Source organism: Ochlerotatus camptorhynchus, unplaced genomic scaffold, assembly GCF_037179485.1.
Source record: "Ochlerotatus camptorhynchus isolate MF236.1 unplaced genomic scaffold, CSIRO-AGI_Acam_v1.1 ptg000686l, whole genome shotgun sequence".
Lineage (NCBI taxonomy): Eukaryota > Metazoa > Arthropoda > Insecta > Diptera > Culicidae > Ochlerotatus > Ochlerotatus camptorhynchus.
In genome coordinates, this window is record NW_027041163.1 from 161,644 (window position 1) to 186,872 (window position 25,229).

The 25,229-nt window shown below is 40.4% G+C and overlaps 1 protein-coding gene across 6 annotated transcripts in view; it reads left to right on the plus strand.

Moving 5' to 3' along the window:
* LOC135714648 (diuretic hormone receptor-like) overlaps positions 1-25,229 on the plus strand; it is a 185,262-nt gene that overhangs the window by 131,063 nt on the left and 28,970 nt on the right. For 5 of the 6 annotated variants that reach the window (XR_010518865.1, XM_065238026.1, XM_065238025.1 and 2 more), the window contains exons 7-11: positions 6,844-6,926; positions 7,045-7,155; positions 7,242-7,427; positions 21,506-21,630; positions 22,139-22,168. Coding sequence is in view for 5 of the 6 variants with exons in the window: in XM_065238026.1 (XP_065094098.1) it covers positions 6,844-6,926; positions 7,045-7,155; positions 7,242-7,427; positions 21,506-21,630; positions 22,139-22,168 (535 nt within the window). In the remaining variant the exon portion in view is untranslated. The remainder of the gene's footprint in view (positions 1-6,843; positions 6,927-7,044; positions 7,156-7,241; positions 7,428-21,505; positions 21,631-22,138; positions 22,169-25,229) is intronic. The other variant, XM_065238029.1, reaches the window with a different exon arrangement.

The following is a 25,229-nucleotide window of genomic DNA, read 5'->3' on the forward strand; positions in this document are numbered from 1 at the left end:
TAGCAGTGTTAATTTTTAATATAACCAGATTTTTTTTTCTGCAATTATTAACAGTAGCATAATAAAAACGACAATTTTAACCATGTGTATCTATTATATCTCGTCGGCACCTTCCTATTCTTCGTCAAACTGTCCTTGCTCATCAATCGTCGTCTCCTGGTACTGCTGGTACTCCGAAACCAGGTCGTTCATGTTGCTCTCGGCTTCGGTGAACCCTCGGATTCTCTACGGACAACATCCAGCACAGAATCCACCAGTTCGGCATCCTTGGTGTAGTTTCGTTTAACCCAGTTGGTACCAGCAGCGGACTGTCCGAAAACGAAATTTTTCGGTCGGAAAAGCTGTCCAAATGGTCCCACTTGGACCGAATCCGTAGTTTCCGGCTCAAGGTTGATCAGAACCTCTCATGGTACGTACTTTCCTCCGGTCACGGGAGTCTGAGTAACGACTTTCATAACGGAGCTGGAGCCAGTCATGTTGAGATTGATTGAGTGGTGTTGCTATGCAAGCGATTGTCCTGATTTTTGCATGTATCTACTTCTTCGGACAGGCAATAGGTTGTGCGCTGACTGTACTTTGTTGAATTGGTTGAATTACATTCAATTTTGGAGAATCACTGGCGGGACTTGATGGAGATTCACGGTTGTGGATGGTAAAAATTGGATTGTATTAAGAACAAATCATCAATAACACATTTTGACACATGCACACTGCGCACGCGCAGAAAAATTTCATTGTTGTCAGTAACTTTAAATATCATCAAAATTGTAACCATGGGTGCCAAACAGCACCAATGACTGCAACCGGGTGTGCCCAAGTTTGATTTTGGCACACTGTGTAGAGTGACCAACCCCTTGGTGTATATACAATGGTTGCTATGATGAGTTTTCACCGTTTGCTCTCCAGTTTTTAAAATGACGTCCAAGCAAGAGGAGCAGCGTGTCAAAATTTTGCTCGCGCAGCAAGAGAATCCGACATTCTCACATGCCAAGTTTGCAAACCGCCAGGAAGCGGTGACAATCGTAATCCGGACGTGGCAGCGACGACAAAGAAGGTGGCGGTGAAATATAAGCGGAATCCTAACCTCTCCATCCGGGACGTCGCTGGCAAGCTCAATGTGTCCCATACTACTGTGCAGCGTGCGACGAAACGAGCCGGGTTGTCGACTTTTTAGAAGGTAAAGGTGGCGAACCGAGATCACAAACAAAACACGTCGGCAAAGTGGCGGTCCCGAAAGCTGTATACGAATCTGCTCACAATGTTCGACTGTGTCGTCATGGACGACGAAACTTATGTGAAGGTGGATTTCAAGCAGCTTCCGGGACAGGAGCTTTATACCGCATCAGGAAAAGGGAAGGTGGCTGAAATTTTCAAAACCATCAAACTATCGAAGTTCCCGAAAAAATATCTCGTCTGGACAGGATTTCCCGCCGTTTTTTTATGAATGGGTGGGGCAGAAAGTTTCTTTTGTGCAGAATATGTAAAAAAGGATGGACTTTGGATGTTAATTTAATTGCATATATAGAGGTATCAGATATGTTTTACTGCCAGTTGTTGGTAATTCATCGAATGTATGTCTCATTAGAGTGATACAAAATTTGAAATTTTCGCTCCACCATACTTAAACGATTCCAAATCGGATCCTGACTAACCTCTCAAAATTTGAACCCATTTGGTGAGAAACTGAGATGGCACAAACCATTTGAAGTTTGTATGGGAATTACTATGGTAAAACCAAGATTTTGTTCCTGTCTATCTAATAATACACCATATCGGTCTGCTTCAAAAGCTTTCAATTTTCCCAGCTACAACTTTGCTGAAGACCACTTTTTGATTAAATGCAAGGATCGAAAGTTATTAATGGTTCAATGCACTGATGTCTTATGATCATGCTCAATCAACTGCTCAGTAAGCAACATTGGTGTTTCTGGGGCGTTGAATAGGACACAAAAATTATGGCTACTATGTCACACTGCAAAATACAGTGTTGCCTACAGAGCAGTTGCTTGATCATGTCATAAGTTTACCAATCTCTTAAATAATTAATAACTATTATGTCTCGTTTAACATAGAAACGATCTCCAGCAAAGTTGTAGCTGAGAAAATTTTCTATAAGAATAGCTATCGAGTTGTTTTGCAGCTCAATATGGAAAAAGACTAGAAGGCAATGAACAAAAAGTTGAGATTTCCCATAGTAATTTACATGTAAACTTCAAATGGTTTGTGCGAAGTCTGTTTCTAACCAAATGAGTTGTAACTTTTGGAGGCTAATCACGACCCGATTTGAAACCATTTAAGCACTGTGGAGCGAAAAAGTCAAATTTTGCATCAGTCTACTGAACACGCTAAGCGCAAAAGCGTCACGGCCATGGATGTCATCTACACTCTGAAAAATGAAAATGAAAAAAAAAGGAAATCTGCACCAATCAGAAGATTGAAGAAGCAATTTTTATTAAACATTAACGATGGAAAATTTGCATCGTTCTGGTCAAATGAAATTTTCTGGGGACAAGTTTGTATTGAAAATTTCTGGTGTAAAATTTGCAACAATCTGCTGTATGGAGGGTTAAGCTGAATTGAAAATTCCTTATGTAAAAATTGCACAGTTCTGGTGAATGGAGGGGCAAGCTTTATTGAACATTTCTGGTAGAAAAACTACAACGTTTTGGTGGATGGACGGACAACTTAAACTTGACTTCCGAGAAGAACCAGTTCTAAAATATTTCTGGGTAGAGTTTAAAGAAAATTCTGCGGATAATTTGTAGTGCATCCTGCAGATAGTTCCAAGATAATTTCGTAAAGAATACCGAGAAAATCAAATTTGGAGTGAAATTCCAAAGGGATTTTACGCAAAATTTAAAGTGAATTCCGAGGATAATCTCAAGCTCATTCCGGGAAAAATTTCTGAAACTCTAAACGAATTTCAGTTTTAGGGTGTTCTGAGAAAAAAACATGAAGAGTTCTAAATATAATTCCAGTGGATTTCAGAGAAGAAATTCAAAAGAGCTCATAGGAGAGTTCTAAAAAAATCCGAGAAGAACCTTAAGGATATTGAATTCTGAGGACAGTTCCAAAGGATTTCTGGGGAGTATTCCAAAAAAAATCTGCGAACAATTTCTAGTGAATCCTGCAGATAGTTCCAAGATAATTCCGAAAAGAATACCGAGAAAAATTAGATTTTAAGTGAAATTCCGCGATTTTGAGGAAAATTTCAAGGTAGTACCGATAATTTCTAGCTCATCCCGAGAAAAATTTCTGGACAATACTGAGGAAATTCTTCTGAAACTCTAAGGGAATTTCAGTTCCAAGGTGTTCTGAGTAAAAGTCAAGAAGAGTTCTAAAAATAATTCCAGAGTACTTCTGAGAAGAATTTCAAAAGAGCTCATTGAGCTCTAAAAATTTCGGAAAGAACCTCAAGGTATTTTGAGGATGGACTTTTTCGCAACTGTACAAAGGTTGAAGATGCTTTTGGATTCCCTAATTGAAAAGTGGGTATAAGTTTGCTATTTATTAATTTTATATAGATGAATGCGTCATTGAGACGGTACTAATGGATATTGTTGATCACTGTGTCACTGTTGAAAATTTAGTCGATTGCTGAATTTATCTATGGACCCAAATTAGGGGCATTTAGACCGACATTACATCCATTTCCCGTATATTGATAATGATCGGCCGACGGAAACATTCGTGGGTGTGAGACTGGTGTTGAAAACAGACGCGACGACCATCTTCAATACCATTGCTGAGGTCCTGAAAGCGATGCAGATTTCTTGGGAGTAGGTGATGGCAGTTTGTTTTGATGGTGCCAGCACAATGGCTGACAGCACTGCTGGAGTACAAGCCAAGTGCGAGGACAAAAATAACCATACACTTTTATGAAGAGCTTTGAGTGTGTTGGTTTATTTCCTTTTAATTCCGTAATAATTGCTTATCTTTTGACACATACGCGTATTTCATCTACTTCTTGAAGACTTCATCAGTGCCAAGTACTCAACACCACCGATCAAGATTGGATTGATCAAGAGTAATATACTGTTTGTGTATGCGAAGCAGTGTGCATGCGAAAGGAGAATGCGATTCTTATTGGTCATTCATGTCGGTTTGTCGGTGCTATCACCACCATCTGACGTGACTTCAGCTGAATCCAACCACCAAGACAACAACGTTGCATCAAATGTATCATTTCGGTTAAAGCCCTAATATCGCAACCATTTGACGAACCGATCATCATCGACATCGTCGATGGGATTAAATTTCAAATTTCCATTGGCTATCTGAGAGCAGTTTACGTTAAAGAGGATGAACCACCACCGGAGCAAAAAATAAATAAAATTAGCTAAATTGAAGAGTAGGGAAATAGTGTGAGGTGGACAGCACCATCCACCACATACTTTGGAGTACTCCCCATCCCCAGATTGAATGCACCATATACAAAAATGCCCCTCTTTAACAAGATTCCTGTGCACGCTAGTGGAGGGTACAGACTTAAAGTACAGAGTGTACAAAAGGAGAGGAGCCAGGGAGGAGTCTGTGAGTTCTTTGGCGTTAATGTTCCCGAAAAGTTCACTATTTTGCTATAACCAAATGCAAAAGAAACAAATTTATTGGCAGATTTGGGCAAATTTTGACCAGTTTCATGCCACCGGCATGCTTGGCATACACAGTTTTGGTCACGAACTGCTCATTTGCTAATAACTTTGCACACAGTTGACGGAATATAGTTCTTTTTGAAGCAGTAGATAGAATAGAGTGTAAGCTTGTTATAGATATGTAAAAAAAAGTAGATTTAAATCCTAGTAGTAAGCTGTATTTATTTTTGCGTTGTAAAAATGAGGTGAGAAATGCTCACTACACATCTCGGAATTTAAGTGTTAAATTGATTAGTGTTGATTCAAATGTTAAGCTTTACCTAATCTTCGCATATCTTTAGTAAACTATGAGCCTAATCTATCAATTACTATAAAGAAAAATAAATTTCAACATCTGAGTGAAAAGTTATTACCAAATGAGCAGTTGGTGTGTACAACTGTACAAGCTTGCCATAAAGAAATCATCACAGTTCAGGGCCACCACATCTTTCTACAAAAGAGTTGAGTTATGAAATTCACTTAATTCCAAAATAATATCCGAAATAACAAACTAGAAAATCGAACAAAAATTTCGTAGTCCTACATCAACAATGCGGTCGTGTCTTGTACACCACCCTCCAACTTTTGTTTTGTAGAAAATTACTTGAAGAACATTTTTCTAGAATGATTGAAAACTATATCTCGTTGTCTTACCCCTCGTTTGGATGATTTTTCAAATTGGATACCCCCCTAAAAATCTAGAATTCATGGAAATTCACTGTTAAAACCATAGTATGTGCTGGTACGTTGAGATTTCCTTAAAGTAATTATTTTAACAACCCAAAAGACTGAAAACACTCTAAATCCGATGATCTTAATCATTCTTGACTTTCTTGTTGCCTTCTGATTAAAAGTCTAGAACATATTTATACCCTAACACGTCTTAATTTTTTGGTACCACCCTCTATATGAATTTTGGTATGTTGTCCCGATATCCCGATGTTGTCGTATGCTGCCTAACTAAAGCATGGTACTATATTGCTGTCTGAGAGTTTTTTGTTGGAAACGATTAGGGGAACATGTTTCTAGAATATTTAAAAACGATATATCACCGTCTTACCCGTCATTTGGGTGATTTTTTAAATTGGGCACCCCTCGTCAAATATAAAACGCGATTATCATACTTTCAATAATTGATCGATTGCAGACCGATTTGTTCCAAGACAATTATGAATCACATCTTAAGCGCATCTCCAGGCAGCTTGTTCCTTAGGCAAAAGATTGTTTTTTGAAGACTATACTCTTATCTAGCTTCCTGATATCCGGGCTATTAAGTATTCCTGTCGAACGATTAAAATTAAGATTCTATCATGCTTTAGTTAGACAGTATACGACCGACATCGGGACAACATACCAAACTTCATATTTGGGGCGGTACCACAAAATTAGGACGTGTTAGGATATAGGTATGTTCAGGACTTTTACCCAAAAGCCTACAAGAAAGTCAAATATGGTCAATTTTCTCAGTCCTAGAAAAAAAAGTTCCGATTTGTTGCACAGTGTTATTATTGATAATAAAATGAAAATGATTGAAATAAAAAATCTATCATAGAACCACCGTCTTCAACTCAAAATATCTACCTACGCTCTGTTAGGAGCACAAAATTCTTCCCACCTTATGGGAGACTACACGTCTTACACGGGTGCTCACTTTCCATGGCTGGAAGCTACTGCTTCTAGGAACATGTTACGAACATATACTTCATTCCAAAGGCAGACAATGGGCTTGATTAAATTAAAGCACCCGAAGCAAGTGAAACGATTTTATCGCCGTATAATTTGCCAGCTCTTCTGGCTTAGAATAACTCACGACGAGCCTCGGAGCGGTGTGAAGAAACGTTTGCCTAAATCTGTTGACTAATTTGGCTCCTGAATCAAACGTCCAATTTGCTAAAATTTAAAGGAAATAATGCTCCATCACCCATTCGCTGAACGTCCACATAGCTCAAACGGCGGGAAAAATCAAATTGGCCCACCACCGAAGAGATAAATGGCTGGACTTAGCGAGCAAATTTTTTTCCCTCGCATCCAGCCAGCAGGAATCTGGAATGTTGTCCTCTGCGAGCGAGCAAAATGAATGGATGCTTTCAGAAATTAATTCTATTAAAAGTATATCGCAACGACATCACGAGACACATCTGGCTCGTCATTCCGTGTTATTGTCCTCCGCTCAGCGTTCTTTACGGTTTCCATTTAATTCTTTCTCTTCCAGGAGGTCCTTTAATCTTCGTTGGAGCGTGGGCCATTACCAAGTCCCTCTACCCATTCGACATGATGTCGGAGCTTCCCAACAAGGTGAGTGTGCTGCTGCTGCTGTGATACAAATGTTGATGCTACTTATATAAATTGCTAATGAATTGTTTCTGATTCGGTGAATTTATCGTCGTGCTTCGTCTCCCACACACACACACAGCTGGAAATTGAATGCTCGTGGATGAGGGAATCTCACATCGACTGGATCATCCAGGGCCCATCCTGCACTGTGCTGGTGATCAACCTTATCTTTCTGCTGCGGATTATGTGGGTAAGTCGAAACTTTTATCAACAGCTCAATCGAGTGTTCTGCAGCGGATTTCAATTCAATTTCTCCACTTTTCCAACAATGAAAAGGTTCTCATCACCAAGCTCCGCTCGGCCAATACGGTCGAAACGAGGCAATACCGGAAGGCATCCAAGGCACTGCTGGTACTTATTCCGCTGCTGGGCATCACCTATCTGGTGGTGATCTACGGACCGCACGAAGGCGTCGGCAGTCGGATCTTTGCGGTTACTCGAGCTGTGCTGCTGAGTACGCAGGTGAGGCTGTGGTGGATCGGGAGTTTGTGGGGGGGGGGGGGGGGGGCTTTCATTTGTTGCCTTTGACATTTCTTGTGGAAGGTGCTGGTTGGATAGGTTCAATACGAGCATTATGGTGGGAGTAGGGTTGAAAAATTGAAAATATGTACTCTTTGGAGAGGTAATATCCGGTTGGGGTGGTTTGTGCAATAGGTTGAGCCACGGGGTTTGAGGTTTAGGTATTACACTGACCTGTTGAGAAGTATTTTAATGATTCACACTCAGAAAAAAAAAGCATGGCAACCGTTTCCTGGGATGGTTTTTTGCACATTTTTTTTAATTGGTTTTGGATAAGTATGCCAGTTTTACAACAGGTAACTACACGGATAGAAATCTCCTTATACCTTTTGGCAAATTTATATTGCTGATTATTCATAAAATGTATAAGTCAACTAATAATCAGACGCCTTGCAAAAAGTTAATGAAGCTCATGTGTCAAATGAAATGTACAAGCGGTCACACATACCTTTTATGCATTCTTGTAGAACCTATGTGGTTTGTCTTATGGAATGTAGAAGGCTGATGCTTTGGCAAAAATGTATAAGTGAAACACATGAATAAAATAATTGATTTTCGTTTCGTGTAGTGTTTGGTCTCGTTTGACCAGTTCCAGGCTAAATAGGATAAAAAAAAATAAAAATTTAAGACTAGGACTTCTTTGATTTGCATCAAGCTTTCCATAATTATGTGTTGGACAATCATTCACTTTTTTTTGCGAAAATTCGGCCATTTTGATCTTGTATATTTTTTTTTTTTCAAAAAGGCGTCTTTGACATTTTTCAATAAGTTGTAGCCCTAAAACATCACTTTTGAACGACGTATGAGACAAAGTTGTAGAGAATAGCATAGGAATTCTGAGGAAAATATACAAGATAATTTTTTTTAGTATTTGTTGATAAATAAATATTTATAATTTATTAATAATAAAGCTAATGAAAAATGTAATTTTAAAGAGTTTTTAAAACCATGGGCACTTTAAAATTTTCAAAAGTCATAGAACATCAACTTTTGGTCATATTTTTAAATATCTTGTTAACTAGCTATTTTATATATTTTTTTGCAAAGGTAACGATTAAGAATTTCTCAAATATTGTTTCCGGTGAAGAAATTATTTAAAAACAATACTAGCAAAAAAATTAAATGTATAACCAAAAGTTCTTGTTTATCGATTTTTGTCCATTTTCAAGTGTTCATAGCTTTAAATATTCCAAAAATATGCAATTTTTTTGAGATTTTTATTGCATTACAAAAAATTAAGACGTACTCCTTGAGATATTTTAGTTGTTATCACTTCTTTGCATTTTTTTTTTTACTCAACATTATTTCATATAAATACCATGTTTATTTTTCCCAGATATACTTAATTTCAACAATTTTGTCGCTGACGTCTTTTCGATTTTAGTGCTATAATTTATTGAAAAATTGCAAAGACGCCTGTTTGAAAAAAATTAAACCATCCAAAATGGCCGATTTTTTTATTGTAAAAAAGTGACGCAAAATTTTGCATAAAATTAGGTAAATCGGAGATTTCAGATTCGTTATTTGGCGTGGAAAGGGCAAAATAAACAAAAAAAAAACTTAAATTCAGATTCGACCTTCTACGATATGCAGGAAACTTCGCATAATTATTTTTTTATGGTCAATCATTCACATTTGAAGTAAAATTTGGCCACCAAAAAATTAAAAAAGTGAAATCGATATTTTTTAACAAATCATATCTCGAAAACGTCACTTGCAATCAAAATACCTTCTCCGGGTCAAAGGTGTAGGAAAAAAAAAATTTTTTCACGAAAAATATTCGCTGTAAAATACTTCTAGTTATTTTGGATAAAAAACTTTAAAAATGATTTAAACTTATGTAACCAAAAATTACCCGTATTTATGATATGTATTGTAAAATAAAAAAAATAACAAAAAATAAACAACTAAAAAATATTAACAAAAAGTTCAAAAATTTGACCACATGTGATGATATTTATTTAATATATAATATGATATACATCTCATATGACGTTGGATTATTTTTAAGGATCCAACAAGAAAATTCGCAGGGGAAAGCATTTATTTAAAAGTTTATAAATTTAAAATATTCAACAAATATTGAAGAGGATAATTGTATGTTATTTAAGTTTAAAATAAGGTTTTGTTTTTTTTCCGAAAATTACTTGTAATTTTTAACCGTGTATTTTTATTCTGAAAAGTTTTTATGTTTTACAACAACTTTGTGTCTGACGTCATTTCGAGTAGATATGACGTTTTCAAATTATGATTTGTTGAAACTATCCAAAACGCTATTTTAAAATTAATGGCAAGATTTAAAATTACCGAATTTCAGCTCAGATAGGAGTGAGTAGCCATATTAAACAGTCAGAGAAGGTCACGTTCGATCGATTCGTCATTTGGCGTGAAACTGCTCTATGGCCTAAATATCAAATTAGACACTGTATTTCATGGTTTAATATGTATGTATGGCAAAATATATGTACTAACCTTGTACCGAAATAAAGTTTCTGAGGAATGAATAGATGTGAAATTTAAAATAGGGAAAATAGCAGGATAACTCAGGAAAAAACCAAGCAAATTTGTCCTATTTAGATTCATAACTTAAACGAAAAGTAATTAGCTACATATGATTGCTAATAAATGTTCTAGAAAGTTATAGTTTTTGTTTCAGTTCTCACTTTATTGAAAATTAGTGTGTATTAAACCAAAGATGAAGCGTACATAAATAAAAACCTTAATTCCTGAAAAACGAGCGCACTTTTGACGAAACACCTTTCATTAAATTCTGCAAATTTGCTGTTGTGCATTTTCTGGATGCAGTTGTCCAATTTCTCTTGAATTCCTGCATGTTTCGGGAGACCGTTCCTTCCTTCTTGAAGATCATTTTCACAATCGCCCAGTATCTTTCAATGGGTCTGAGTTCCGGACAGTTCGGTGGGTTGATGTTTTTTTTTTTGACTATCTGGATCTTATTGTTAGCAAACCATTGTAGAACTTGGTTAACGTAGTGTGTGGATGCCAAATTTGGCCAGAAGAGAGGAGGCGACGTATACTGTGTATACAGTGGCAGCAGTCTTTTTCCAAGCATTCCACTTTGTAAATCTGAGCGTTTATTGTACCTTTTGTGAAGAAAATAGATGGCCACTTCTGTCCAAATTCAACTCAACTCAAACGAAACAAAATGATTGCACTACCACTTTTGGTCATCGTTCATTCTTTGCTCGACTGTCGAGCTGTTCAGTCCGTATTTTCGATCGAGTTCTCGATTCGATTTTGTTTCGTTTTGTGCTGTCGCGTTGCACTGTGGAAGTGTCACCAACTTCCCGCGTTCTGGCAAGTTTACTTGAACTTGCAAACACGAAACAATTGGTGCGTAAACGTGCCAATGAGCCAGCAGCGGGCCCTTCAAAGAAGGTACTAATCAAGCTCAGCGTGTCGCAGGATGACGCCGGAAAAAGAGTATTGCAAGCCAACCAGTATGCAGTACTCTCGGAAGAAAATGGCGATGGTGACGCCGTTCTCATTGCAAGAAGAGAGCGGATTCCCCCGCTTTTCACGCCGGTGAAGAATGTTGCCAAGCTGGCCGAACTGGCAAAACACAAGCTGCTGCCTCGCTTCAAGCTTTGCAGCATCGGTACCAAAATCATGTGCTCCAGCCTGGAGGAGTACAAACAAATAGGATGTTTCCTGAAGAACAACAACGTGGACTTCTTCACGCATGATCTGCAATCGAGCAAGCCACTGAAGGTGGTTTTGCGTGGATTACCGTCGTTCGAGGCGACTGCGATGAAATCCGAGCTGGAGCGGTTCGGGCTCAAGCCTGAGGCAGTGTACCCGATGAACCGGCGTCCCAACCAAAACACCAGCTTCCGCGATCAGTTGTTCCTGGTGCATTTCACGAAGGGATCCACCAGTCTTGCGGCTCTGAGATCCAAAATCCGGGTCCTGTTTCAGGTCATCATCAGTTGGGAGCATTATAAACCCCAAAATCGTGATGTAACGCAGTGTATGAACTGCCTCTCATATGACCATGGCACCAAAAATTGCCACATGAAGACAAACTGCGGCAAGTGTGCTGGAACTGCGTCCTGTGAGCAAGTCGATGACATCGAGCCAACGTGTGTCAACTGCGGTGAAAATCACCAAGCCTCCAATCGCGGTTGTCCCAAGCGAGTGGAATTCATTAATATCCGTCGGAAGGCCACAATCAACAACCAGCTTGGTCGCCTCCGTAATCATCGTTCGCCTTCTGTACTCACGGAAGTCCAGTACCCTGCTCTCCAGCCCCGTCGACATGTTCCGAACCTAGCCCCGCTTCCGCTCAACAACCAACAAGCCAATCCTCCGAGTATCCAAAAGGTTCCCAACAGTCTGACAGTTCAGCATCGTCTCGCTGCTGCTGCGGCCCAGCCAATTCCAGGTTCATCCACCGCCCATGGTTCATCATACGCTGGTGCTGTCTCAGGTGAATCTGTCGACGATTCTCCGTTCACCTCGGAGGAACTTGTGACGCTCGTGGCCGAGGTCATCATCATCATGCGCACCTGCAATACTCGATCTGAACAGCTTCATGCTGCCTTGTCACCAAGTATAGACCGTGAAGCAATAAAAATTGCAAATTGGAACGCTTGTTCACTGACGAACAAGCATAGAGAGCTACTCGATTTCCTCAACACCAAGGAGGTCGACATTGCTATCATCACCGAGACGCATTCGAAGCCCGAACTGAACATATTCCTTCCCGACTTCCGGCTCGTCAGACTTGATCGCACCTGCTCTGGAGGTGGAGGAGTGGCCATCGTTGCAAAACGGAACATCAGTTGCCGGCTGCTACCAAACTTCCAGCTGAAAATAATTGAAGCCATCGGAGTGGAGGTGAGTACATCACTTGGCCCAATCACCATCATCGCGGCCTACTGCCCCAAGCAAACCAACATCAGGGACGGGTCGTCAGTGGCCCTCCGGAAAGACATCATCAAACTCGCCCGGAGGAGCGGGAACTTCATCATCGTTGGCGATCTGAACGCAAAACACCAAGCTTGGGGCAACGGTCGAAGCAATAGAAACAGCATCATCCTTAATGAAGACCTGCAAGAGGGCCACTATACCATCTTGGCCCTGGACTCTTCCACCCGGTTGAGTCGGTCTGGGGTCCATGTGACCATCGACATCTTCGTAAGCAACATGGGACACAACATCTCGCAACCTGTGGCATTCCAGGAGCTGAGCTTGGACCACTACCCTGTGGTGGCCGAAGTTGGATCTTCGGTTAACCGATTCGAAGCTTCCCGGCGCAACTACCATCAAGTCAACTGGGCGCAATATCAACACTGCGTCGACACAACCATCGACTACGATGTCCAACCGGGGACGTCGGAAGATGTTGACCGGTGTCTACAAACCATCGAGGAGGCGATTTCCCGTGCCAGGGAACAACACGTGCCAGTATCCAGACAGGTGAGTAGCACTCTGAACCTTGACAGCTCTACCAAAGATCTCATTAGACTCCGTAACACCATTCGTAGGCAGTACCAGCGTACTGGCCTGCCTAACTTGAAGACCAATTGTTATCGATTAACAAAGATCATTCAGGCCAAGATGGTGGTTCTCAGAAATAACGATTTTGTTAGTAAGATCCGCTCTCTCCCAGATTGTGCTAAGCTCTTCTGGAAACTTACAAAAAATCTTAAAAACAAGCCCAGGCCCATTCCACCACTGACCCCACTGGATCGTCCCGGCGACCCAGTGGTTCATCTGATAACTCGTGAAGAGAAGGCTGTCGCGATAGGTCAACACTTCGTCAGCTCCCATAATCTCGGACAAAACATCGTCAGCCCTCATGAATCTGAGGTTGTTGAAAATGCAATCAATCTTCTTCAGATTCCTAACATTTTTTCCGAGGAATCCGAGATTACGGTTGACGAACTATTGGCCTATATCAAATTATCTAAAAACATGGAGGCCCTAGGTTTCGACAACATCCTGAATCTGGAACTCAAACACTTGAGTTCCAGATTCTACAACCATCTGGCACTGATTTTTAATCAGTGCCGCAGACTTGGCTACTTCCCCTCGTGTTGGAATTCAGCTAAAGTCATACCCATCCGGAAAGCTGGGAAGAATCCGTCCTCTCCTTCAAGTTATCGACCAATCAGCCTTCTCTCAGGGTTATCAAAACTGTTCGAAAGAGCAGTCTACCACCGGCTCCTAACATCTGCCGATGAAAACAACTTGTTACTCGAGGAACAGTTTGGTTTTCGGAAAGGTCGTTCGACCGTCCACTAGCTGACTCGAGTAACAAACATTCTCAGACGGAACAAGTCTGTTTCGAAAACATCTGCCATGGCGTTGTTGGACGTTGAAAAAACGTTCGACAATGTCTGGCAGAATGGCCTGGTATTCAAATTGCAGCAGTATGGTCTTCCAATCTTCCTAGTGAAGATCATAAATAACTATCTATCAGACAGGACGTTCCGAGTCTCTCTGAATGACATCACATCGGATGCTTTCAACATCGGTGCCGGGGTTCCACAAGGAAGCATCCTTGGCCCCATCCTATTCAACCTGTTCACCTCCGATATGCTGGCTCTCCCTGATGGTGGATCGTTGTCTCTGTTCGCAGATGACACATCCATCGTCTACAAGGGTAGGGTCATCGGAGCTCTGACTGCCAAACTTCAGAGAGGCCTAGACGTCCTGTCTGAATACTTAAACAGCTGGAAGATCCGTATCAACGCGGCAAAGACCCAGGTCATTATCTTTCCACACTCTAAATCTCCTAGACTTGTTCCGCCGGAGAATAACAAGATCTGCCAGAACGGCACAGTGGTGGAATGGTCCAAAGAGGTCGTGTACCTCGGGCTAACACTAGACAGCAAGCTTCTTTTCAGGGAGCACGTTGACAAAACGAAAACCAAGTGCAACATCTTGATAAGATCGTTGTATTCACTTATCAATAGGAAGTCAACCCTGTCCCTGAAAAATAAGCTTGCTGTCTACAAACAAATCATCCTTCCTGTAATCGAGTACGGTATGCCAATCTGGGAGAGTTGCGCAAAATGCCATCACCTTAAACTACATAGGATCCAGAACAAGATCCTTAGGCTGGTCCTAAACAGTTCCCCGCGGACTAGAAATTCTGAGATCCACCTCCTGGCTGGAATTCATACATTAGAAGAAAGGAGAGTATTTATCCTCGAAAGGTTCAGAGACACCTGTCTGAGATCAAATCATCAGATCATACGTGATCTAGCACGTTAGGTTAGGTTATACTCGTAGTTAGGTAGGTTATCACTTTTTTCAATTCAAATAAAACACATCCCCAAAGGGATATTCTGTAAACTAGTTGAAAAACGCTAATATTAAATTAGAATATCAAATTAAACAAAGATGAAGAGCCAGGTAGGCTAATCAATTAATATGATAAATCAATGTACTATCTTAATCAAAAAAATTAATCATAATTTAGCTACTACTACTACCACTTTTGACATGTAAACAAACATTTTCCAGCATGCACACTAATAAAAGTTCAATCATAAACCAGTCTTAAAAGTTGCTAATTACTTTTCGATACACTTATAACTTAGACGTTTGGTGTATCGGGTGAAGTTTTTGTGCTTAAATAGTCCCGTATTTAGGTGGTTGTAAACATTTGGGTAGCCCTCAAAATAATTGATATTCAAAAACAACATTTTTTATATTTGAAGCAAACTTGCAGTTGAATCAATTTCAAGTAACTTTGTTTTATCTTTGGAAAAAATGTCATAATTGAATTAGGGTGTACCTGCAAAATTTAGCTTCTTAGCTTTAAATCTTGTTTCAATTTGCTCGTCAAAGTCGTCTTAACGAAACTTTTAAGAAATGGTTAAAACAAGTGTTTTTTTTAATAGTTACAGATGCTTAACGTCAAATACCGAACTGTGGCCACAAGAAACCAATATGAATTTCAGAACCAAACCATGGACGTTGAGATTACGGTGCCCGTGTGTTGACCACTCGTCTTCCATCGCTTTGAAAAAATGGAAAGGTTAAAGGCGTATAAGAGCTACCTAGTCACGCTTATGAAATTCATAAGTGTTGTTCCTAAGTCGAGTCTTATAAAATTCGTAAGTCGATTTGCCTCAGTGTATTATGGGGGGATTTATTGAATTTATTTTGCTGCGAATCAAATTACTCGAAATTAGTTATAAGCACACACATCACCAAATTATTACCCTGCACCGAAACCTGGACTCGAACTCGAGATGACCGCATTGGCAAACCTTGGCACTACCAACTTTGCTACACCAACACTTTGACGTAAACACATCTACATGATTTTCTACAAACAGATCCCTGAGTAGAGGCTTTATAGTAGTGCGCATAAATCACTTTTATCAATTAAGGCTTGTACTCGAAAATAAATGCACCATTTTTATCCGTGTGTAACTTTTCTATCCGTGGGTAAAAATTGATGAAAATCTGGGTATAACTAGTTTGGAGTGAATTGTTTACATGTGCGAAATTTCATAACAATCGGTTCAGTGGTTATTGAGATGTCATCGAAACAAGAAGAAAATCGCTGGATGATTTTGCGCGCCGTGATGGAAAATCTGACTGCGATCATGAGATGGATCGGAATACAACTGGGAATCACACATACAACTGTGTCTTGGGTGATAAATTCGTTTAAGGAGTCCCAAACGTCCGAGCGGTGGGCTGAAAGTGGAAGAAAATTGAAGACAGCTGACCCTGTGAAGGCCAGGTGTTGGATTATTTCAAGCGTAATCTGAACCTTTCGATTCGCGACGCGGCTCTGAAGGCAAAGTGTTCCGCCTGGTTCGTTCAGCAAACCATGAAACGAGCTGGGCTTCGTGTATTCATGTTCCGGAAGGCACCGAACCGGCGTGATCAACAAACACGTGGTTAACGAAACCGATGTGTGTGGTTATGGATGACGAAACCTTCCACAAGGCAGACGCAAAGCAGATACCGGGGCTGGAGTTCTACGTTGCCAAATCACGGTTTGATGTTCCGGAAGACATAAGGAAGAAGAAAGTGGACAAATTCGCCAAAAAATAATTGCTCTGGCAGGTCATATGCCAATGCGGTAAACTGAGTAAACCGTACATCACAATGGGTACCATCAACAGCGAAATTTACCGCACCGAGTGCCTCCAGAAGCGTCTGTTGCCCTTCCTGCGGTTCCACGGAGGCGAGACATTATGTTGGCCCGACCTGGCATCATGCCATTATGCGCGATCGACGTTGGATTGGTACAAAGACAATAACGTTGTTTTTGTACCAAAAACCGCCAACGTTCACCAGAAATTCGTCCGGTGGAAAGATTTTGGGCCATAGTGAAGGCCAAAGTTCGAAAATCGTCCAAGGTGTTTAAGAACGAGCTGGAGTTGAAGAAAGAATGAATGAAAGTGACCAAAAAGGTCGGCTCCACCATTGCACAAAATACAATGAGGGGTCTTAAGGGAAAGGTGCGGGCTTTCAGCGATGGAAAGGAAATTGAATTAAGTAATTATGCTGAAACATAATCCATATGTATTAGTTCATTCCCTGAAAGCTTCACTGCCCTGTGCGGCATAACAGTCCCATTAGCATTTTTGGCGATTATGAGTTATACATTGGAATCGATTGTCAAGTACCATCACTTTACAATGTACACGAAAAAAATCCTACTTTGTTCAGAAAATGTCTCGAAAAATAACAAAACTATGTTGTCCCATCCATAAGAGCCCATGGAGAAAAAAATCTTCAACAGCGTTTTTCTCAGCTTGCTGTTTTAACGAATGGGACAACTATGCTGAAAAGGGCAGTTCAAGAAAATCCTACTTAAAATAATTTTTTTTGCGAACACTTTTGTCTGGTGCATTTTTTTCGAGTACAGGCCTTATGCTTTAAAGGAGTTCCAAGTACTTCAAGGAAGCTTGGTCTAGAGATCTTCCGGGAAGCGGAGAAATTTTCAGGGGCAGTAGACTTCAGAAACATCCAGTCTTTCGGGCAAGCTATAAAAGATCTGCGAAAGCTAGTTGCGATAAATTCAGGACAGCAGCATGAACGTCAGCAAAATTTTGAGAAACTTTTAGAAGTTCCATGAATTTCATTGAAGTCCAGAGAACTCATGATAATTAAAAAAAAACTTAAGGCGCGTGGGGGCGACCCCGGTGTAGTGGTTAGTGGTCACGCCACAGTCTCGAGTTCAAATCTCACCCCCGGACAAGTCACGAATGACCCAAGAGTGTTAGTAAGTGACTGTAATTAAAAACAAAAAACTTAAGACGCATTTTTGAAACACTATAGAAGGCCAAAGATTTTCAGGAAAGTTTAAAGTTTTTTAGAAGTGTTTTATTAGAACTTCAGGATAATTGTGATAACTTCAAATTTTCTTCGAGAACATCATTCCCTGAAGATTTTTCCAATCAAAGAACCTCAGCTCAATTAACATCCAGAAAATTGCAGGAACTTTACAGACATTCCAAAAAACTTCGATTTCAGAGATTTTTAGGGAAGTCCAGATTAGAGAAGTTTAATGATTTGTAAGCAGCTTTGTTCGGGGATGTTCCGAGTATTTCCAGAATGATCAGGGAACTTTCAGGTTCATTCCGAGGATTTATGGAATGTTCCGAAAATTTCAGGACTATCCACAACATTCTGAAATTCTACGGGGTGTTCAGGGAAGCTCCATTAATATCAGTTAAACATTTTAAACGTTAGAAAAGTTCTGACAAAATCGTGAATATTTAGGGAACGTAAAATAAAATCAAAGAGCATCATGGCAATTTTGGGATTCTCAGGGAAATGTAGAGATGTTAAAGGAAGTTCCATGAGCTTCAAGGAAGTACCGAAGAAGGCAGGAAAATTACGGAAGCTCCAGGGTAATCAATGAACTTAACTGCAGGAACTTGCAGGAACTTTTAATAAGTTATGAGAATTAAAGGCAAGTCTATCAATATTATTGATGTTCAGAGATTTTTAGCATGGGTTTTATCCGTTAATTTAGCTACTGTTCGTATTTTATTTTATAATCAAATATTAAAAGGTAATTGGGTCGGTATTGGAGCTCGTGAGCTCCCGAGCGCAAAGCAAAACAGATCCAATTGACATATCTTACTTTATCTATCAATTACACTTACTTCAAACACATTTTGATGTTTAAGGCTTTTTAGTATAGTATTTTTTAGATGCATGTCAAGCTGATAGAAGACAACTTCACGCGTGCCCCAGTTTTAATGAAAGGGTACTAAATTGTGGACATAAAATGAAATTACAAATATGGGCGCTCCTCAATGGGGGTGTACATATAAAAAAAAAATCAGTGAGTAAGCTGCTTTAAATTTACCATGGCACTTCGTCATACGGATGAAGGCAAAAATGCAATGGAAAAATGTATTCGTTTGGAGTGCTACTTTAAGAACAAAGAATGTAAATATTCATACTTTTGACTCTTAAAGACCTTATTTCGTAGTAGAGATGGGTATAACGGATTGCATAGGTGAACGGATCAGAACCGGTTCATTCGTATAAGTGATCTCTTCAACGGTTCACCGGATCACTTTACCCATGTTCAATTTTGTGAAGGTTCTCTATTTAACAAAGAATAATTTCATAAGCAATTCATTATCACCAAATATTCGTTGCCTCCATGGTAAGGAGAAGAGGTCTGACAATGTGAAGCTAATTGTTCTTTCCAGCACCGTATTGACACAATTTTTGATAATTTCTGAATCCTTAATGTTTTCGATCTGATAACGCAAAGAAAGGGTTATTGAGCCGACGATCCAGTTCTAATGAAAACTGAGCCGTGAATCATTTACTCTCCTTATTACCAAGACTGCAAAACGATTTGCTCTTTGAACAAAAAGTTACTAATCATTTAAAGGGTGTCCACGATGAAATTGCCACACACAAAATTGATTCGCAAAATTCGAGTTTTCATCCGATTGCCATCAAATTTTCAGGGATTGAGAAATAACTATTAAACTTCATTTTACCATTTTACTCGTATTTTATTTACAGTCCATACGCAAATGCCCGCACCTTGGCCTTAACCCCGGCCATAAGATTCTGCACAACCTGTGAATCAACCGTTTTTTGCATGTAAACCCATACTTTCTTCAGTTCCTCGACTGTCTTCACTACCTTAGGTCGTTTAAGAAGGTGCTGCTTCATAATCGCCCAGTACTTCTCGATGGGGCGGAGTTCCGGAGTGTTGGGAGGGTTGAACATTTTCGGCACGAAATTGACCTTATTGACCACGAAATTGACCGCATACCACTTCAGCACGTCCTTGGAGTAGTGGCATGAGGCCAAATCCAGCCAGAAGATTGTTGGGACGTTGTGGGTCTTCAGGAGAGGAAGCAGCCGCTTCTGGAGGCACTCTTTTATGTACACCTGTCCGTTCATCGTGTCCTGGGTCATGAAAGGTGCACTCCGCTTCCCGCACGTGCAGATGGCTTGCCAAACCAGGAATTTCTTCGCAAATTTGGATATCTTCTGAGTGCGGACATGCTCCGGAACGCTGAACTTATCCTTGGCCGTGAAAAACAGGTTGCCGGGGATCTGTTTGAAGTCGGCCTTCACATATGTTTCGTCGTCCATGATGCAGCATTCAACTTTCGTCAGCATGTTGAGGTACAACTTCCTGGCACGGGTTTTGGCGGACTTGTTCCGCTTCTCGTCGCGATTAGGGGCCTTTTGTACCTTGAACGTTCGAAGCCCAGCCTTAGTTTTGGCCTTCTGGACAAAACTTCGGCTTAGGTGCAGCTTCTTAGCCACATCCCTAACGGAGGCGTTCGGATTTCGGTTGAAGGCCCCAACTACGCGGTTGTGATTTTTGGTGTTGTACGGAATACTTTTTCCTTCACTTCTGGGCTTCCGATCGGTGGTGAACCGTTCCTCGAACCGCTTAATCACTCGCGACACCGTGGAATTCGCGATTCCCAACGTTTTAGCGATGGAACGATGCGAGAGATCCTTGTTCTCGTGATGAATGCGCAAGATTTTATCACGCACGAGCTGTTCTTTCGACTCCATTTCCGCGAGTTTTGATCACAGGACTTTAAAACTTGCAGGATGTAAATAATGCACTTTGAACTAAATCCACCCAAATTTTCATTAAATTCTACCTAACGGTTAAAAAGTTAGAGCAATTTCATAGTGTGGCAATTTCATCGTGGACACCCTTTACTTAAGACCAAGTGTTCCACACATACCTACAAGCTCATATATACGCCGGTAGGTATGTGCGGTGCAATAGGTCTAAATTAATATGATAATAACTTTTATTTCTCAGCGGCGCCGGTGGTGTAGTAGTAAGAGTGATTGCATCTCACCCCAGCAGGGCGGCGGCGCAGGAATGTTCTGAGGCATAACATCTCTGATCACCGTAAAGCCGTTGGTTCCCGGCTCATGAGTTGATGGGTCGATAGGTAGGGTCCAGGTGTGGGAGCTGCTTCCCTGGTGTCGGTAGCATTGGTGCTCAGCACGGAAAACAATAGCGACGGAAAACAATCTAAAGGAAAAAAAAACTTTTATTTTTGAGAAGTCTTTGACAAAGTTGTTCTGCATAGTATCCCTAGTCTTTTTCCGATGTATGGTGAAATTTGAGCAATATTTAAATTTTTGCTAAGAAAATGCATAGGTTCTTTTCGTTTCCCTTGAAATTTTCCCATACAACATTTTAAATTCTCCCGCAAATCCAGATCATAACCGAATTTGTTCAAATTTGACATCGTTGTTAAGGACCACCATACGCATCGAAATAGCACTTGACCCACCCCAATGAGGACAGTTACCCGGGCAATGGTATTTCAAAATTACGTTTTCTACACTTCGAACTTTACCGTGGTAGTTTTTCTTCTAAAAACTTTAGAAAATTGGGTCTCATTTATGCTAAGCTTGAAAAAATCTGGAATTTATTGCTTCATTTACTTAAAATCCCTGATCGATATGATTAATTCTGTGATGCAATGTAGTTAGAACTGTTAGGACTTAAATCCCACGAATGATGAATATTTTTGCCATAAATCCTCTACTTCCAGGGACTAGTCGTTTCAATGCTGTACTGCTTCCTGAACTACGAGGTCCGGGGTACTCTGCGGTTACACTACTACCGTTGGCGAGACGAGCGCAACATCCGACTCGGCATCATTTCCAAACATCGAAGGTAAGTGCGAGTGCATGTGCTCCAACGTTATTTCGGGATATAATGATCCAATCAATCACTGGCGGTTTGAAAATCTAGTTTCAAGTACATTGCTGGTATGATTGAGCAGCATGGTAGCCGCGATCGTATTTTATAGCTTAGCGCAATCATAACAAATGTTAGCCCCCGTTGCTGCTGTCGGACGGTAATCCTAATCTTCAATTATTATTTATATCTTCAACACGCTACCGCTACCCACTCTCTGTGTGCCGGCCGGATCATATTTCCTGCAATTTTCCAACCACGTGGGACCAATGGAAAACGCTGATTGCATTTCCCGAACTGCACTACCCATCTGTGTGCTATTATTTCGTCGAACAACCCATCGAAATGAAAATAATAAAAAATACACCCTATCAATCATCATCCATCGTGAGGGCTGTCATCGCTCGACTTTCATCGTTCCACCGATTGGCGAATAAATTATAAATACTCGATCGCAATCCGAACGTCAACGACAACGAAAAAGACCAACCATGAGTGGAACTGAAAGTATACGGTTTGTATGGCGTATTCATCGGCTTAATCATGCTTCCTGTGCTAACTTTCATTCAACACCATTCACTTACACGATTGTCACACTGAAATGCGCTTAAATTTGTATTTCCGTCTGTCTGTGGGATTTTTTTTTTATACCATTTCGTCGTAATCCTCCTGTCCGGGATTCATCTCTCGTTGACCACGTCCGCCATGTGCTGGTGTGAATTATCGCGTGGGCAGCAGCTTGGAGGGATGCGAATTTTACGCTTCCAGATCCCCGTCAAGGATGATGATGGCGACAGCTGAAAAAGCGATGATTGATTACCAATTTTCGATGGATATTGGCTATTGAGCATCACACCAAAACCACCCCCACTGCCCGACCGACCGACAGCCTGATGACGATGCTTATCTACTTTTGACGTCGTTCGGTGCATCCTCGGTGTAAAGGAAATGGATCGTTTGTTTTTCGTTTGTTTGCATCTCGTTGCCTATCTGATGGATTAATTTTTCCAATCAAGAGCGCGGCCGCCTTGTTTCGCTTTAATTTCGACATGCTGTGGATCAAAATTAACGACCAGAAGTTAATTAGTTCCGGATGGTCAACATTGATACATTTTTGTTTTCTGATGGGAAAAGCCATTTCGGATAGAGAATTACAATAGGTTATCGGGAGCAGAGGCGGTAAATGTCATGAAAATGATCTGGAGAAAAAATTTGGTGGCATCAATTTCCTCCAAACAATTTAGTGGTGACATCCCTGCAGTGATCGGGAACCGCTACTCGAGAGTCAGATGGTTTAGAAAAAAAAGAAAATGTTTTTTTTTTAAAGAAATATTGGCTACACAGGAAAAACATTATTTTGATATCACATGCATCCACTTGCACTTCAATCGTGTCAAAAATATGGTGTAATATTACTTGCCAAAAAGGACAAAATTATCATTAATATAGTGCATGACCTGACATTGCGCTGCTTTTACAGCATTTGCCTATTTTTGTGGCTTTAAAAATTACATGAGACTTTCGACATGATTGAAGTGCATCCTCTTGGATGAAATATTAAAATTAATTTTTTGCTGTGTACGTACTGCTATCTGACGAGCTGTCTTCGCTCTGTTCGTTACTCTGGTCTTGCATTTTCTTCTTCTTGCTTTTCCGCTTGCTTTTCGAGCAGATTTCGGGCAGGAATTCATCCTTTCCGTTGGACCCCGGTTCATGAGTTGATGGGTCGATTGGTAGGGTCCAGGTGTGGGAGCTGCCTCCCTAGCGTCGGTAGCATTGGTGCTCAGCACGGAAAACAAGATCGACGGAAAACAAAACAAGTAAAAAAAGGAATTCATCCGGTGTACCTCCGCACAGTGGAGCAGTACCCGGAAGCGTGACCAAAACTTCTAGCACCGTGGGAAAGTATTCAGCAGAGTGAACTTAGGGAATTTCCGTTATCTTCAGCAAAGCTCCGAAAGAATTTCTGGAACGCAGTAAAAATTATATGGACATCCAGAAAACGATAGTATTTTAAGGGAGTTATATCATGAATATTTCAAGAACTTAAAACAATTGTGAAAATTCAGCTAAGTTGATTAGGGAACATTTAAAAAAATTAAAAAGGTGAGATTTTTTAGCAAGCATCGATATTTTTGAGAAATTCCAGCGGACTTCCAAGAAATTAAGATGATTTCAGATAGTTTCATGATATTCAGTGAAGTTCCGAGTACTTCGAGGACTTCAGATCAAGCCGATTAACTAGCGGTAATCTGCAGCAACTTACAAGGAGTTCCATGGAATTTTTGGATATTCCAAAAATTCTATGATTGTTTCGAAAACTTTAGAAGCATCAGGGAATCATGAAAATATGTATCATAAAATTTTCCGGAAAATTAAACTAATTTAGAGAACTTCAGATAAGCACCGAAAACTTCAGGAATGTCCATTTAAGCTCAATTTATTTCAGTAAAATTGCGTGTTCTTATAAAAAAATACAAATAAATTCAGGGCTGCCTAGAGAACTTTGACCAAATTCAGAAATCTTTTGGGTGGTTTTCATAACATCAGGAAGTCTAGACTATAGAAGAAGTTATGAAGTAGTGTCGATAATTGAAGGGCAGATCCATGAACTTTTTCCGTCGATCTTGTTTTCCGTGCTGAGCACCAATGCTACCGACGTGCCAGGAAGGCAGCTCCCACACCTGGACCCTACCTATCGACCCATCAACTCATGGACCAGGGACCAACGGCTTTACTTCCCATCCAAAGGAAGCCGTGATCAGAGATGTTATGTATCAGAACATCCCGGCGGCGCCGACTGGGATTGAACCCAGGCTGCAGGGGTGAGAGGAAATCACGCTTATCACTACACCACCGGCACCGCTACACATAGGCATATTGAATATGTTTGGACATATTTCTATACTACAGACATTGTTCATCTGGTATGCTTGAGAATAGGTTGTGCATGATCCACACAGACACTATGAATCTGTTTGGATATATTTCGATACAGCAATTGTCCCAGTTTTTGTTGTTCTAGTAGAACACATCATCTGAACTCCATGATAATTTGGAGAACCTACTACATCTGGTATACATGACAAAAGGTTGTGCATAATCCACATAGACACTTTGAATCTGTTTGGATATATTGCAATACTACAGATATTATCCCAGTCATGGTTGATCTAGTAGAACACACCATCTGAACTCTAGGACGAATTGGAGAACCTAGGACACCTGGTTTACCAAGCAATAAGTTGTGCATGATCCAAGCATACACTATGAATCTGTTTGGCTATCTTTCGATACTACAGACATTGTCTCAGTCTTGGTTGATCTAGTAGAAAACATCATCTGAACTCCATGACGATTTGGAGAACCTACACACTTAGTTTTTTCTACCGAGCTCGGCTGTGCAAATCTCGGCAAAATAAGTTTCACTGAGATCTCAGCAAAACTGACATTTGATTGCTGAGTCTCGGATAATGCTTAGCTGAATCTCAGCAAAAAAATGAAAGGATTGCTGATATCTCAGTAAAACTTTTTTTGCCGAGATTTGCACAGCCGATCTCGGTAGAAAAATCTAA